General features: G+C 39.4%; 1 protein-coding gene across 1 annotated transcript in view; it reads left to right on the top strand.

Moving 5' to 3' along the window:
• The window catches only part of neb (nebulin), a 63,485-nt gene that overhangs the window by 28,155 nt on the left and 20,821 nt on the right, over positions 1–14,509 (top strand). Inside the window, exons 69-114 of the mRNA XM_076156360.1 lie at positions 1–35; positions 203–310; positions 540–851; positions 991–1,095; positions 1,229–1,327; positions 1,465–1,566; positions 1,702–1,809; positions 1,908–2,219; positions 2,314–2,418; positions 2,540–2,644; positions 2,787–2,891; positions 3,015–3,122; positions 3,291–3,401; positions 4,315–4,512; positions 4,610–4,714; positions 4,836–4,940; positions 5,030–5,134; positions 5,234–5,341; positions 5,447–5,560; positions 5,725–5,922; positions 6,085–6,189; positions 6,381–6,485; positions 6,586–6,693; positions 6,855–6,962; positions 7,541–7,648; positions 7,737–7,841; positions 7,928–8,032; positions 8,130–8,228; positions 8,336–8,440; positions 8,601–8,705; positions 8,795–8,899; positions 9,161–9,265; positions 9,448–9,552; positions 9,647–9,751; positions 9,876–9,980; positions 10,086–10,190; positions 10,547–10,648; positions 12,493–12,594; positions 12,693–12,800; positions 12,900–13,004; positions 13,146–13,250; positions 13,341–13,445; positions 13,552–13,656; positions 13,787–13,897; positions 14,011–14,121; positions 14,222–14,323. The exon at positions 1–35 is cut by the window's left edge and continues 70 nt beyond it. Coding sequence (XP_076012475.1) covers positions 1–35; positions 203–310; positions 540–851; positions 991–1,095; positions 1,229–1,327; positions 1,465–1,566; positions 1,702–1,809; positions 1,908–2,219; positions 2,314–2,418; positions 2,540–2,644; positions 2,787–2,891; positions 3,015–3,122; positions 3,291–3,401; positions 4,315–4,512; positions 4,610–4,714; positions 4,836–4,940; positions 5,030–5,134; positions 5,234–5,341; positions 5,447–5,560; positions 5,725–5,922; positions 6,085–6,189; positions 6,381–6,485; positions 6,586–6,693; positions 6,855–6,962; positions 7,541–7,648; positions 7,737–7,841; positions 7,928–8,032; positions 8,130–8,228; positions 8,336–8,440; positions 8,601–8,705; positions 8,795–8,899; positions 9,161–9,265; positions 9,448–9,552; positions 9,647–9,751; positions 9,876–9,980; positions 10,086–10,190; positions 10,547–10,648; positions 12,493–12,594; positions 12,693–12,800; positions 12,900–13,004; positions 13,146–13,250; positions 13,341–13,445; positions 13,552–13,656; positions 13,787–13,897; positions 14,011–14,121; positions 14,222–14,323 — 5,387 coding nt within the window. The remainder of the gene's footprint in view (positions 36–202; positions 311–539; positions 852–990; positions 1,096–1,228; positions 1,328–1,464; positions 1,567–1,701; positions 1,810–1,907; positions 2,220–2,313; positions 2,419–2,539; positions 2,645–2,786; positions 2,892–3,014; positions 3,123–3,290; positions 3,402–4,314; positions 4,513–4,609; positions 4,715–4,835; positions 4,941–5,029; positions 5,135–5,233; positions 5,342–5,446; positions 5,561–5,724; positions 5,923–6,084; positions 6,190–6,380; positions 6,486–6,585; positions 6,694–6,854; positions 6,963–7,540; positions 7,649–7,736; positions 7,842–7,927; positions 8,033–8,129; positions 8,229–8,335; positions 8,441–8,600; positions 8,706–8,794; positions 8,900–9,160; positions 9,266–9,447; positions 9,553–9,646; positions 9,752–9,875; positions 9,981–10,085; positions 10,191–10,546; positions 10,649–12,492; positions 12,595–12,692; positions 12,801–12,899; positions 13,005–13,145; positions 13,251–13,340; positions 13,446–13,551; positions 13,657–13,786; positions 13,898–14,010; positions 14,122–14,221; positions 14,324–14,509) is intronic.

Genomic DNA, 14,509 nt, shown 5'->3' with positions numbered 1-14,509 from the left:
AACTGTCAAAGGCCAATTCAGTGAACATCAGTAATGTAAGTTTGCATCATGATAAGCTCTGAACACTGCTTGTGTTGTAATGCATCCAACTTTACATGAATTCTGTATAAGTATAAAAATAACTCATTGTATAAAATCTGTTTGTTAGAACACCATTACACTTTGTTTTTCTGTTTGATCATTCTTCTTTGTTTCCACACAGAAACTGTACACAAAGTCCTGGGATGACCAGAAGGCTAAAGGCTACCTTATCAAGGAGGATGCCATTTCAGTGCTGAAGGCTAGAGCCTCCAGAGATATTGTTAGCGATGTAAGAGAAAGATTACCTCATTAGGTTTTGATTTAATGATGTTTTTTTTAAATGTGCTACTTGATGAAATGTCATTTACTTACAAATACAAGGAGAGATACCAGTTTCAAAACTTTTAATGATTTGCATACGAATGCAGTATATGTTATTTTCACCACTTTTAATCAGTAACCACATACATATATTACTGTGCACAAATTCATCAAATGTTTTGCCATTTTTATTACAGTACAAGTATAAGACAGGATACCGTAAGCAGGTCGGCCACCACATTGGTGCCCGCTGTGTCCAGGATGACCCTCTGATCATGCTGGCTATGAACTCGGCCAAGATCGCCAGTGATGCCCTGTACAAGAAGGACTTTAACAAGTCCAAGACCAAATTCAATCTGCCAGTAGACATGCTGAATCTTGAACTGGCCAAGAAATGCCAGACCCAAGTCAATGATTTCAACTACAGAACTCATCTACACAACTGGACTTGTCTGCCAGACTCCAATGATGTTGTCCAGGCCAGAAAGGCCTACGATCTCCAGAGTGATGTAGGTCATACTTTTCATTTATATACATTGATGCAAGAATGATCCAGCTTTTCTGTGACATTTTGACCATAGACTACATTCTTGTTGGCCCATGTTTTATCCCTTCATAATGCACATGACACAAATCTACTGTTTTCAGGCTGTTTATAGAGCTGATATGGAATGGATACGTGGATGTGGATGGATGCCACATGAGAGTGTGGATGTTTTGAAGGTGAAGAATGCACAGAAGATCCTAGCTGAAGTAAGTCTGACTGTTAAATGACCAAATCAGTTATAAGATCACACTTTCAATATCTATTCTGTAATTTCTATGTGTATCTTCAGTACCTAAGCGGAAGTTTTGTTTTTAAATAATTTTCCTCCTTGTTTTATAGAGAGGCTATCGTGTTAAGTTGGATAAACAGGAATACACAATTCCAGGCGACAGAGTTGACTTGGTCTGTGCCAAGAATGCAGCTCAGGTCCTGAATGAGGTGAGAATGATATCGCTATTCTGATGCTAATCAACATATTTGTAGGTCCTTTCCTTGCAACAATAAATGATGCCTTTTAAAGGGACAATGGCACTATCTCCTACACTTTCTGAATATGAAATTCTCACTCTGTTCAGGCCAAGTATCGTGAGGCTTGGCACAAGGATAAGACCAAGTTTACAATCGTGGACACTCCAGCTCTTGCCACAGCCAGAGAAGTAGCTAGGAATGTTCACCCGGTAAGATCTCCACCCATGGGGAGAAATTTTTCTTATTTCTCTTTATTTGTGATTTGTCAATGTTTTTGACTGTTCTATTACTTTAATTTGTAAGGCAATTAAGGTTTAAGTTACAAAGTTATTATACTCTTACAGAAACTGTACACCAAAGAGTGGGATAAAATCAAAGCCACAGGGTACTTCATGCCTGGGGATGCTGTACCAATCAAGCAGTGTATTGTCACTTCCAAAGTACAGAGTCATGTGAGTATTAGGATCAAGTTGAGTTTGCTTCTTTTTTAATAAAAATTATTATTATTGAGAATATGATAATTCATTGAAAACTATTGTATTTCATGTAGTATAAGTACATGGAGGGATACCGCAAGCAGCAGGGCCACCACATTGGTGCCCGCTGTGTGGAAGATGACCCTCTGATCATGCTGGCATTGAACTCAGCCAAGATTGCCAGTGATGCCTTGTACAAGAAGGACTTTAACAAGTCCAAGACCAAGTACAATCTGCCAGTGGATATGCTTCAGTTTGAGTTGGCCAAGAAATGCCAAAGGCAGGTCAATGATGACAATTACAGAACCCGTCTGCACCAGTGGACTTGTCTGCCTGACCAGAACGATGTTATCCAGGCTCGCAAAACCTATGAGCTTCAAAGTGATGTGAGTGCCACCAGAAACTTCTTAATTTTTCATATTGACACACATTTTCCAGAACATACTCCCTGTAACCAAGCAGTACGGTTTCTATGTTCAGAATCTTTATAAGGCTGATCTGGAATGGATTCGTGGTTGTGGCTGGATGCCAGCTGAGTCGGTTCACCATGTCAAAGTGAGGAAGGCCCAGGAGATTCTCAATGAGGTATGTTCTCATTATTACTGTATTACTCTGTGGATATTGTTATTTTTCTCATTGTACATTTTTATAGCTATTTGCTGTATATGTGGTCTGTCACACATTGACCCTCCAATTCGTCTTGCAGAGGCTCTACAAGAAGAATGCCCAAGAATGTTTTGGAAAATTCACTTTGATTGTGGACACCCCCGAGATTGTCTTGGCAAAGATGAATGCAGCTAACCTCAGTGATGTATGTAAAACCTTCACCTCAATCACCAAAAGAACAAAAAAGGATAATGCTTAAAACAAATCATATCTTAAACCAGACCATCAATTATATTGATTGTATTGAATTTTTATTTCCAACTTTCTCTTTCTTCCTCTTTCCATAGCTGAAGTACAAGGAGACCTTTAATGCAGAGAAGGGTATTTACATTGGCTCAGAGGACACTCCACAACTAGCTCATAGCAGGGAGGTGTCTAAGAACATCAGCGAGGTAATATACTGTGTAAACTCTAAATGTGTATATCGTATATATACTGTATATATACACACATCCCAGGTCGTACACATATTTTGTCAACTCTTTTATCATTGTAACTTCTGTGTTTGATTTCAGAAACTCTACAAACAAAACTGGGATCTGTCAAAGGCTTCAGGTTACAAGCTGAACCATCAGTACATCCCACTGCTCAGTGGCAAGAAGAGCAGGGAGATCATTAGTGATGTAAGCCTCTGCGTGATACTGAACTAATAATAATGTCATATTTAGCATTTACAACTTTTTTGGACATTAAGGGTAGTCCTCATACAATACCGATATCTTGTAGTTCTTTTTAGTCGTTCATGATGATAAGCCAATGGCATGATACTTTAATAAATGGAATCATTCTAGGTCAAATATAAGGATGCCCATGAGAAGGCCAAGGGTCACTACATGGCTGGAACACTGGTGGACTTCCCTGAGGTGATGCGCTGTGGAAATCAAGAGAAGAACAAGGGGCTGGTAAGAGTTTCTCCATTTATTTCATATGACAGATCTGTATCCATTTAGTTTCATATGTCAATTTTTTTTACAAGGCACTATAAAATGACACATAAAATCGATAAAGTAAATTCAATTGTTATTACATGAAGATACTACAGGCGTCCTTTTTTTTTTAAATTTTTCCATTTAAATCCAATTTTTACATTAAGGTTAAACATTAAGGTTTTGGGGGCTATTTTGGAAATTGTGTGATGTGGTGGGCCTGTAAAGCCCTCGGGTGTGATATTGGGACAAAGAAATGAATTTGATTTGATTTGATAAATGAAACTAAAGATGATGACAAATATTCTAGTGGAACTAATGCACACAACTGCTTGATAAACAGAGCCGTGTGTCCATTGTAAGACCTTTTTTTTTTTTTACTCGCAAAGTCCCCAACAAACTCACACTGTGCATCTGGTGATTTACATGTAGTCTGTGTACGCAGTACCCTGGAGTAGTGTCATCATAGCGCAAAACTTCTCCAGGTTTCAAAAGTGTATTTTTGATTGAATGTCGTCATCGAAGGTATTCTATGACAGTGTGGTGTCAGAACAATTGCTGTCCTGATTCATAGAACTCATTGTCCTTATCAGTGAAGGCTAAATTAATTTTGCCAACTTTGCCTCGTCATGCTCTCTCAACTCATGTTTTAAGAAAATTATTTTTAAGCATGTATTTCTTCTGAATCTCACAAATTCTGTGATTCATCATAGGACCCCGTTAATGTTAGGGGAAGGTACAATGTTAGATTGACACAAAAAAGGTGTGTTACCAGCATGGAAATACAATTTACGGGCAATGTTAAGGCTTAAACATTACAAATAAACAAACAAGTCACTCTGTTTCATTACTTTCACTAACGGCCCATGGTATTCACAATCTTTTCCAGAGGATGTACCAGAAGAACTACCATCATGATAAGACTAAAATCCACATCCCAGCAGACATCATTCCTAATCGGGTTGCTAAGAAATGCCAGGACATGCTGAGTGACGTGCTCTACCGCACCTACCTGCATCAGTGGACATGCCATCCCGATCAACAGGACGCCATCCGTGCCCGAAAGAACAACGAAATTCTCAGTGATGTAGGTGTTTATGCTGTTTTCTATATGTATGATATCTAATTAAGTTAGGGCAGTTGATTGGAGATATTCCTTGATTTTTGCTGTCCCCATTTAATAGGTGTTCTACAAAGAAGACATGAACTGGATCAAGGGCATGGGTTGCTATGTGTGGGACACACCAGAGATTATTCGGGCCAAGAAATCTGCTGAGCTGCTGAGTGATGTGAGTAACCACAATAACTATTTCAGGAAACCTTGTGTGTAAAGTACAATTAACATTACTTGTTGAACCATTGTTGCATTTTTTATCATTAATGAATCTTTCTCATATTTTGCCCTTATAGCTGAAATACCGAGGAGCTGCCAAGAAAGACTTCAACAACTACTCAATTGTGACAGACACTCCAATCTATGTGACTGCTGTTCTGGGTCATACCTGGGCAAGTGATGTGAGTATCCTGTTAATGCACTGCCACTTTGACTGTGCGTCTGATTCATTCAATGCTTTAACCAATAACTCAATGGCTTTTGTCTGCAGCTAAATTACAGGGAGGCTTATCATAAGGAGAAGCACCTGTACACCACCATTTTGGATACCCATGACTATGCCAGATGCCACAACTTCAAAGAATTCTTCAGTAACGTAAGTAAAAAATCAATTTCATCTGGCACTCACACGAGATGTCAGTGGTATGAGAGATACATTCTGATATTAATGATGCTCTGGCTTTTCCGTCAACAGAAAAAATACACTGCTCTCTGGGACAAAATCAAAGCCAAGGGCTACCAGATTCCACATGACTCGCACTCGATGCAGCACGCCAAAATTCAGAAGACCATACTCAGCAATGTGAGTTCCCTTTTTTTACCACTGGGTAGAGATATTACTATGATTGTGTTGCATTGGATTTTGAACATTGACCATTAAGATATTATAATGAACGTATCTCACCAGGTGAAGTATCGGGAGGATTATGAGAAATTCAAGAACCTCTACAGTCTGCCTAAGTGTCTGGAGGATGATCCTGCCACTGCTCGCTGTGTCAAAGTTGGAAAGCTCATCCTAGATGTAAGTTGACACATTCATCTTCTTTCATTGATGTTATTTGTTGTTTTTTGTTGTTTTGTTATCTTCTCAAATGTAGAATGTGGAAGCTCTATAGCAAAACTAGCTCTGTTTTACCAAATAACTTAAATGTATCTTCTGTCACATGTTGTTAACCCCTTGTATAGCGTCTGTACAAGGAAAGTTATGAGAAGTCAAAGGCCAAGAACCATATCCCACCAGACATGCTGGAGATCCTGTCTGCCCGTAACACCCAGAACTCTGTAAGCGAGATCAACTACCGCAAGCATCTACATCAGTGGATGTGTCTCCCTGACATGCCGGTGTATGTGGAGGCACGCAAAGTCAACGAGCAGCTCAGTGACGTGAGTGTCCTCACCAAGAAATCCTGTGTTTGTTTCTCTATAGGCACAGCAGCTAATAAGTTGGTCAAGCATAAGTACAGTATTTGGAACAACGTTGTCAATCTTGAGGAGGCTGTATGATCAGGATTTTTAAGTGTGTCTTGGTATGTGGACTCTCCTCAGATCTTCTACAAGGATGACCTGAACTGGCTGAAGGGTATTGGTTGCTATGCCTGGGACACACCAGAGATCCTCCGTGTCAAACATGCTGGTGACCTTCAAAGCGAGGTTCAGTCACCAAATCCATTTATTTTCATGTTTTCCTGTATTTCATGTCCTTTTCAGTTATTTTCTATGCCAATTTCCATTTTCCATTCTTTCAAACTTTCAAACCTTTATGACACACCCTTAGTTATCTCCTTTCTCTCCATTCTATTAACTTCAAATTCTTGCTATACCAAACGTTGTGTTGCTGACAGAACAAGTACAGAGCCAAGGGTATTGAAGCCTTCCAGGACTATTCAGTTGTGACAGACACACCTGTGTATGAGACAGCCAAGCAGAGTGCCCAGAACCTGAGTGATGTGAGTCTGACAACTCTTTATCTACTCATCTACTCATACATCTTTACATACCAAACCAATGAAAATTCATTGCTCATATCTCTTCTGTTTTTTTACCCAGCTGCACTATCACTATGATTACAACTATAATGTCAAGGGTACCAATACTGCTCCTGCTGTCACTATGGAGACTGAGAGGGCACGCCTGGCTAACCACATCCAGAGTGATGTAAGTGAACGTTAACTCATGAACAGTGTACATGTTTGAGATCTATAATTCAAGCATCAGACCTGCGTATTTCACAGTATAAATATTTCTCTGTTGCTTGTGTATATTGTTGTCATGCTAAAATACAACTGGTCTCACTCTGATGTTCTGGCTTGTTACAGCACTGGTACAAGGAAGCCAATAAGAGCTACATGCCGACTGGATACTCCCTGCCGCATGACACCCCCCTTATCAAGCAGGTTAAGCTGAACAGCATCGTCACAAGCAATGTAAGTGTGTCAGTGTGTTTTATAACCGCTAATTACCAGTTGTTTTGTGCTTTGTTTTTATAGATATGAAGACGCTTTATGTTGTAAGAACAGTTGTGGATAAGGTGTCCCTCACTGTGGTACTAGCAGAGAAACCTCATCCAAAAATGACTTCATTACAATTTAAATTCACACATTTACAGTACTTGAACAGTCAAGTACTTGAGTAAATGTCGTTTAGCTGTTAATTTGACCTCCTAGCATCAGAAAGGTATTTGCCTAACAACTACTGAAGTATAAACAGTTTCTAATTCCTCACTGTGGCATTATCCTCATGACTTTTCGACAATTTCAACTTTGTACTTGGAACCTTATGAGTTGTTTCTCTAAACATGATTACTTTATTCTCATAAAATTTTGGAAATATTCTTTAATTATTGTAACTTCTATCTTGTCACATTTCAACGTTTTCCCTTGGAATATTTCAACTTCATTCTTGAAATTTCTAATGAAAAACACAAGTAAACTGCCAATACTAATTGCATCTGACAAAAGAAAGTGCAACTGTTAATAATTAAATTCAACTTCTCTTTGTGCAGGTAAAATACAAGGAGGCCTATGAGATGACGAAGGCTAAGTCCTACACCATTCATCCAGAGGGTGTCAACTTTGTCAATGCAAGGAAAGCTAACAAGATCATCAATGAGGTGAGATCATAAAGTGCTCATACTATGAAACTGTGGAGATATTGGTCAGGTTTCATTATGTGGTTCTTTTATTTTCTCCATTCCTTAGCGTCTGTACCGTGAGCGGTATCACAAAGAAAAAGACAAGGTCCATAGAACCTCCGAAGCCCCTGAATTCAAACAAGTCAAGATGAACCAGGCAAACCTCAGTGACGTAAGTATCCACCACCAGAAGATCAAATCTTTCACCTTCCTGTTTCTATTCTTAATTAATAAGTTATTTTCCCCTTCTTATCCTAGTTGTGCTACAGAGAGAAATACTACAATTCTAAAGGCCAGTTGATCTCTATGCCCACTACACCAGCGCTGATGCACTGCCGCCATGTGAATGAGATCACCAGTGAAGTATGGCCAAAAAACATCTGATTTGAAAGCTTTTTTCTCAAACATGACTTTCTAACTGTTATAGAAATTGTTTTGAACTATACTTTTGTGTACCTAGCTGAAATACAAAGAGGATCTGTCGTGGCTGAGAGGCATGGGCTGCTTCCTGTACAACACCCCTGAGATGGTCCATGTCCGCAACATCAACAAGTTCAGGGTATGTTCTCACAGTGCCCCTTATATCACTATCCTCCATTTTTAAAGTATACTCAACTGTGACTCTCAGTACAATAATATCATTTTATCTCTTTTTCACTTTCATAGGTTAGCTATCCTGTGGAGGCCAAGAATAATCTTTCTAAATTCTCTGTGGTCCTGGACACACCAGAGTATAAGCGTGTGACTGAGCTGAAGTCCCACATGAGCAACGTGAGTCATTCAACACCATTTTGTTTATTAAATTATAGCATTACCAATGTTACATCAGTAGGCCTCAAAATTGTAGTAAAGGTGAGCGTGCAAGACCGGACTCTTTGTATAATTTTTGATCAAGTCTGTGACATGGCCTTTACTGTACTCTTCACTTCAGATGATCTACAAATCCCAGAGCAAAGAAGATATGGCCAAGGTAGCCACCACACTGGACTCGGTGGAGATCCAGAGAGCCAAATGGGCCCAGCAGCTGACTGATAAGGCAAGTTAAGATTTAGCTCTTCAATTATTCATTTTTATTATCTTCTTTTGGTAATAAAACATTATTTTATCTGTTCTCTTTATCTGTAGTACAAATACACAGACTTGGCTGCTAAAGAGAGACCCCATTACACCTTGGAAACGGAAACTCCAACTCTCGGCCATGCTAGATCCATGAAGGTGGTCTTCAGTGAAGTAAGTGTTCCATATGTTTCCTCTGTGTATTTGTTTTGGCATCCTTGCTGTTTTATCAGTGGACTATTTTACCCTTGTAAAGATGAACTGTGATTCCTCATAACCTCGCTGTATAATTTTAGTTCCCATTCAGGAATGGAAAGTGGTGTCAATGCTAAATCACATGTATTCTCAATCAGTCCAGTCGAAATAAATGATAAGAGTAATATTCAAACCTTTAAGACCTTTATTCTGTATCTTAACAATTGTTTGTTCTCATAGAATAAATACAAAGAACAATATGAGAAGATGAAGCACAGGTACACTGCCATTGCTGATACACCACTATTGATCCGCGCCAAGAAAGCCTACCTCCAGTCCAGCGATGTGAGTGTGTCATGAAAAAGGAATATCAAAATACCAAATCTGTATATTTATATTTATTTACATTTACATAGCTTTTAACAAAGTAACATTAATACAAAATGTTGATGATTGATGTACACAGATGTGATAGAGATGTTTTGTATTGGTCATGAATCTTACTCTGTTGTTGTTTATGTCATTAGCTGCGCTACAAAGAGACATTTGAGCTCTCCAAGGGTCACTACCGTACAGTCAAGGATGCTTGGGACATCGTCTACCACCGCAGAGTCACAGATGACGTCAGCGAGGTCAGCAGTTGAAATGCTGGTATTAACAATACAAATACAATTACAGTGGACTCTATTAACTTCCTTTTACTCCCACCTTGTCTGTGTATCTCAGGTCAAATACAGAGAGAAGTACATTAACTCTCTGGGAACGTGGAAGTCCATCCCCGACCGTCCCGAGTTCTTTTTCAGCAGGATTGTCAATGACAACGTCAGCAATGTGAGTGAACACTGCTGATTATATATTATACAAATTCACACCTTCTGTGTCAAAATAGTATTTGGATGCACACTGACATATGGTAATATGTGGGTGAAATCCCTTTTTCCCCTTTTTCTTTTAGGTCAAGTACAAGGAGGACCTGGAATATCTAAAGGGTATTGGATGCTATGTGTGGGACACACCTGATTTGGTGATGGCTGAGAGGAACAAGGATCTCTACAGTGAGGTAAACGATATGATTTATTTTCCATCTGTGTCAGTGATGTGATCAAATGTACTCAATCGGTTTTGTTCTACATTTCGTAACATCTGCTTCATGTCCTGGTTTCAGAGACTGTACAAAGCGTCTTTTGAGAAGAACAGAGCCAACTTCAAGTATACCAGCGACACGCCATTCTTCCATGCTGCCAAGCATGCCTCCACTCTCATCGACGATGTGAGTCCCTTTATTATCAAATTAATACAATATTTGGTATTCGTTACAACAAATAAATAACCCTAAGGAATTACTTCTGTATGCTATGATAAATGCTTTATCATGAATGAAATTCTTCTGTCTATGTATCACATTTGGACTGTCAGCTTTGAAGGTAACAGAGTTGCTAATTATTTATTTGTAGCCAATTCACCTACCGTTTGTATGTATCACAAATGTTTTTCTTGAAATTTGCCACTGTCCTTCACATGGAATTGTTTTATTCTCACTGTGTCCACTGGTGAAGTCAGATCACATCAGTGCGTACATTGCTTTGTGGACTTTTGTCATTAATTACCTTCTGACATTCTGAGCAGAGGTCCTACAGAGCTAATTATGAGAAGACCAGGGATAAGTTCACCATTACTACAGATGATCCTAGGTACCAACTGGCCAGGGAGAACAGGAAGATGAGTCAGGTAAAAGACTATGTCTGGTAGTCCAACCGGCCTGCCTCCTATGCTGCTTCGTCCAGTCTGACATACCAGTCTGACTCCCATGCATGAGGTCATATCAACAGACCTGCTGGTGGTCATCGTCGCATGGCCATGACGTCTCTTGTTTCCGGATACATTACTGATCTGTTGGTATCAGTCTCTCTGCTTGCCCTCAAAGAAGCTCACTTAAGTGAGCAGGACTGTGCCTCATCTATGCCACCAGAGAGAATCTCAAGTCAAGTCAAGAAAGAGTGAATATGCCAAAACAAGTTAATGAACAAATCGTTTTATACTGAAAACTATGGCTGGTTTCACACTGACGGCACAGATGAGGACACGTGGATCTCTGGAGTCCCATCTCCAATATTCCTGGTTCTACTACTATTTTTCACATATGCCCTCAACTGTGGCACATGTGTGTGTGTTTGTGTTTGTGTGTGTATGCTGTGTGTATTCGTGGATAGGTAAGGTATAAAGCCAGAGCTAAGGAGCTGCTCAAACATGGCTGCAGTGAGCTACTCCGCCCAGATATCCTCACAGCCCTTTATCAGTCCATTATTGGCAGTAAGGTAAACATCCAAATGTGTACTTCCTATTCCTGTGCCCCGCCCACAAACAGACAGACAGCATCTCTTTACCTTTAGGACATGCAGTCATTGTTGACCTTTATTTAAAAAGCAAAATACATATTACAGTTTGTTAACATGGTTACTTTCTGCTGTTTTTGGACGGTGGCCTTACCCTTTCCATTCAACCCAATTCCTTAATGAGAGCTTCACTTTCATGCTCTAATCTTATCACTACCAACCTATATCTGGCTTTAACTCTCATTACCGTAGCCATGAGTAGCCCACGTTAAATGCAGTGCAGTAGTTGCTGCTGTATTTACTGGATCCTCTGCGAAGACTGAAGATACAGATAAGTATAGATTAGACAGCAGTTGTACAGTTAGACATCTTAAAAGCAACACGTATATAATTCAAATATACTACTACATTTGACTGCATCAGCCTTTAAATACTTTGCTAGTCCAGTACTCTAGCAGTGTGGCTGCATCAAAACATTTGCAGAGGAGAATTACCTTACTTATATATTCTCTTAAATGAACTTTGTTTCCTATTGAAGGTTCTGTATGTATCGGCCTAAGATTAATTTAGCAATAGCATAAGCTAGTCTCATGGTCAACAGGAGCTACGTGGACACTACAGACTTTCATGGCTCATCATTTGGTAACGTGTCTTCATTTTCACCTGCAGACTAATTTCTCCGTGTTAATGCATGCTTTAATGCATGGTTTAGATCCACGTGCATGGCATTGTATCATTCATAACACTGTATTCATTGATTTTAGTGATACTTGCCAAAAGGCTGAGGGTTTTTTTGTCCAAAGGAAAATAGAACACCAGTTAATTTAAATGATTGGCACATAATCAATGGATGGCCTGAAAACCCTATAGAACTGCTGTGCCACAGATACATTACACACATACAAGTTTTTCTGACTTATGCAGAAGAGAACCATCCAAGAAAAACAACACAAAGAATAAAAAGCAAAAGAGAATTGGACTTGTTTCTGTATGCCCATCTTTGGTATCAAGTCCGAGAAAGATAAGGATTACATTTTGCACCAAGGAGGCCAATTTTGCCCCATGCCTGTATTTTCAGGAGCACTCAATCATCTCTTACCCTAAATCCATTCATTCATTTCCCCTGTATATTCCTCATTTTAATTAAGACCAACTATTAGAATAGATAGTAAAATTACAAAATTGTAGAAAGATTATGAGTGATATTAACATTTGTGTCCTTAACATCTCCTCCTCTAGTGGAAGTACAGGGAGCAGTATGAGCGTGTCAAGGACAAGTTCACCTCTATTCTGGAGACTCCTGAGTATGAGGCCCATAAACGCAGCAAGAAGATCACCGATGTATGTACCAATTGAACAAAATCTAAACTGCAACAAATATAAATGCAAAAAATGTTTATGTCCTTTATTTGCTTTTGACTGTATTATGATTATTCTAGATTATCTACAAAATGGAATACAACAAGACCAAGGCTAAGGGTTACACCCTGCCCTTTGACACACCACACCAACAGCACATGAAGAGGGTCAAGGAGATCACCAGCAATGTAGGTTCCTCTCAAATTTCTTATGGAAACGAGATGCTTTTTTTTTGTTATTTGACCTTTGATTGGATTATATGTGTGTGTTGTTGCCATATCTTCCAGCTGAAGTACAGAGAGGTATATGAGAAGAGCAAGGCCCACATCAACATGGACCCTGAGGCTCACTCTATTCGTGCTGCCAAGGAAGCTTACAAGAACATCAGTAATGTAAGAATCTTCAATAACTATGGATAGGGAACAGGTCTGAACATACAAACACTTTTGTTCTCTTCCTGTATTTTCAAGTCTGCTGGAATTGTTTACCTTATAATGCTCCAATTTTAATATTCATATTGTTTCCATTTTCAGCTTGACTACAAGAAGAAGTATGAAGCCACCAAGAATAAATGGATCTGGACGGCTGACAGACCTGACTTTGTCAATGCTGCTAGGAGTTCTTTGCAACAGAGTGATGTAAGTTACTGCTTGGTTTTATGTCCATGATTTAAACCTTTCATTGTCCAATAGTGTTGTTCAGGTCCTCTTTCCTTTACTTTCCCACAGGTGGAGTACAAGTATGACAAGGAGATGATGAAGGGCTGTGTGATACCTGTGGTTGATGACAAGTTAACCCTCCTGGCTATGAGAAATAATGAAATGAACAGTGATGTAAGATTCTTCATCTTGCCTTCCTACCAACAACTTATGTTAAAGGTGGTGTAAAGATACAAATTGTGAAAGTATATCTATCAATCTATTTATTTCTGCCCTAAAGGTGAAGTACAGACTGAAGTATGAAAAGGCAAAGGGCCACTATTTGCCTGTCATGGACACTCCTCAAATCCTCCATGCCAAGGCAGTGCGCACCCTGGTATCAGAGGTAGGAAACAATAATAACAGAAGTCATAGTTCTCTTGTCACGGGTTTAGAATAAGTAAATACTGAATTTTTTTAATGGCCATAACAAGACTTATACTGTATGTGTTCCAATCATTCATTTTCTTCCTCAGAGCAAATACAAGGAGGCCAGTAAGAAGGACATGCAGTCTGGTGGATTCACCAAACTGCCAGAGACTCGTGATACCGCCCACAGCAAACAGATGAACAAGCTCGTCAGTGGGGTAAGGTGTCTCTCATTTAACAATATTCCTTATAGCTCTGATAAGACTCCACCATCCTTTATTCACCTTATGATACAGCCAGCTTTAGCAATCGTGTCTCTCTCTCTGTATAGAAACAGTACAAACAAAAGTTTGAGAAGGAGAAGGGTAAGTCAGTGTATAACCACATGACGACCCCGCCTGATGTTCAGCATGCCATGGATGTAGCCAGGAAACAGAGCAATGTGAGTTCCTCCCACAATCCAATTGTTTTGGTTTGTACAGTGTTTGTTTTTCTTTTATATGTTAAAAATATTCTTGTGGTTCTTCTCCCAAACTTTGCAGGTTGCCTACAAGAAGGAAGCCAAGGCCAAATTGAACTACACCTCTGTGGCTGACCGCCCTGACATCATGAAGGCCACTCAAGCTGCCAAACTTATCAGCCACGTAATCAGCAAATTTACCATCATCCTGCCTGGTTTTTCATGGAACAATAACTTTTATATTGAAGAAAGTCATTGTAGTGCTCACACTTTTTGACAGTCAGCTTATTTCTGTTCATTCCTATTCAGTTCATTTTATTGTCAACCGAAGGTAAAAATGAGAGAAGAGTGACGATAAAAATCACAATAG

Source organism: Genypterus blacodes, unplaced genomic scaffold (genome assembly GCF_046128005.1).
Source record: "Genypterus blacodes isolate CSIRO-AG114 ecotype Tasmania unplaced genomic scaffold, CSIRO-AGI_Gbla_v1 ptg000008l_1, whole genome shotgun sequence".
NCBI classification, from domain to species: domain Eukaryota; kingdom Metazoa; phylum Chordata; class Actinopteri; order Ophidiiformes; family Ophidiidae; genus Genypterus; species Genypterus blacodes.
The sequence above is the reverse complement of the archived record's forward strand: the minus strand, read 5'-3'. Positions and strand labels throughout refer to the sequence as shown.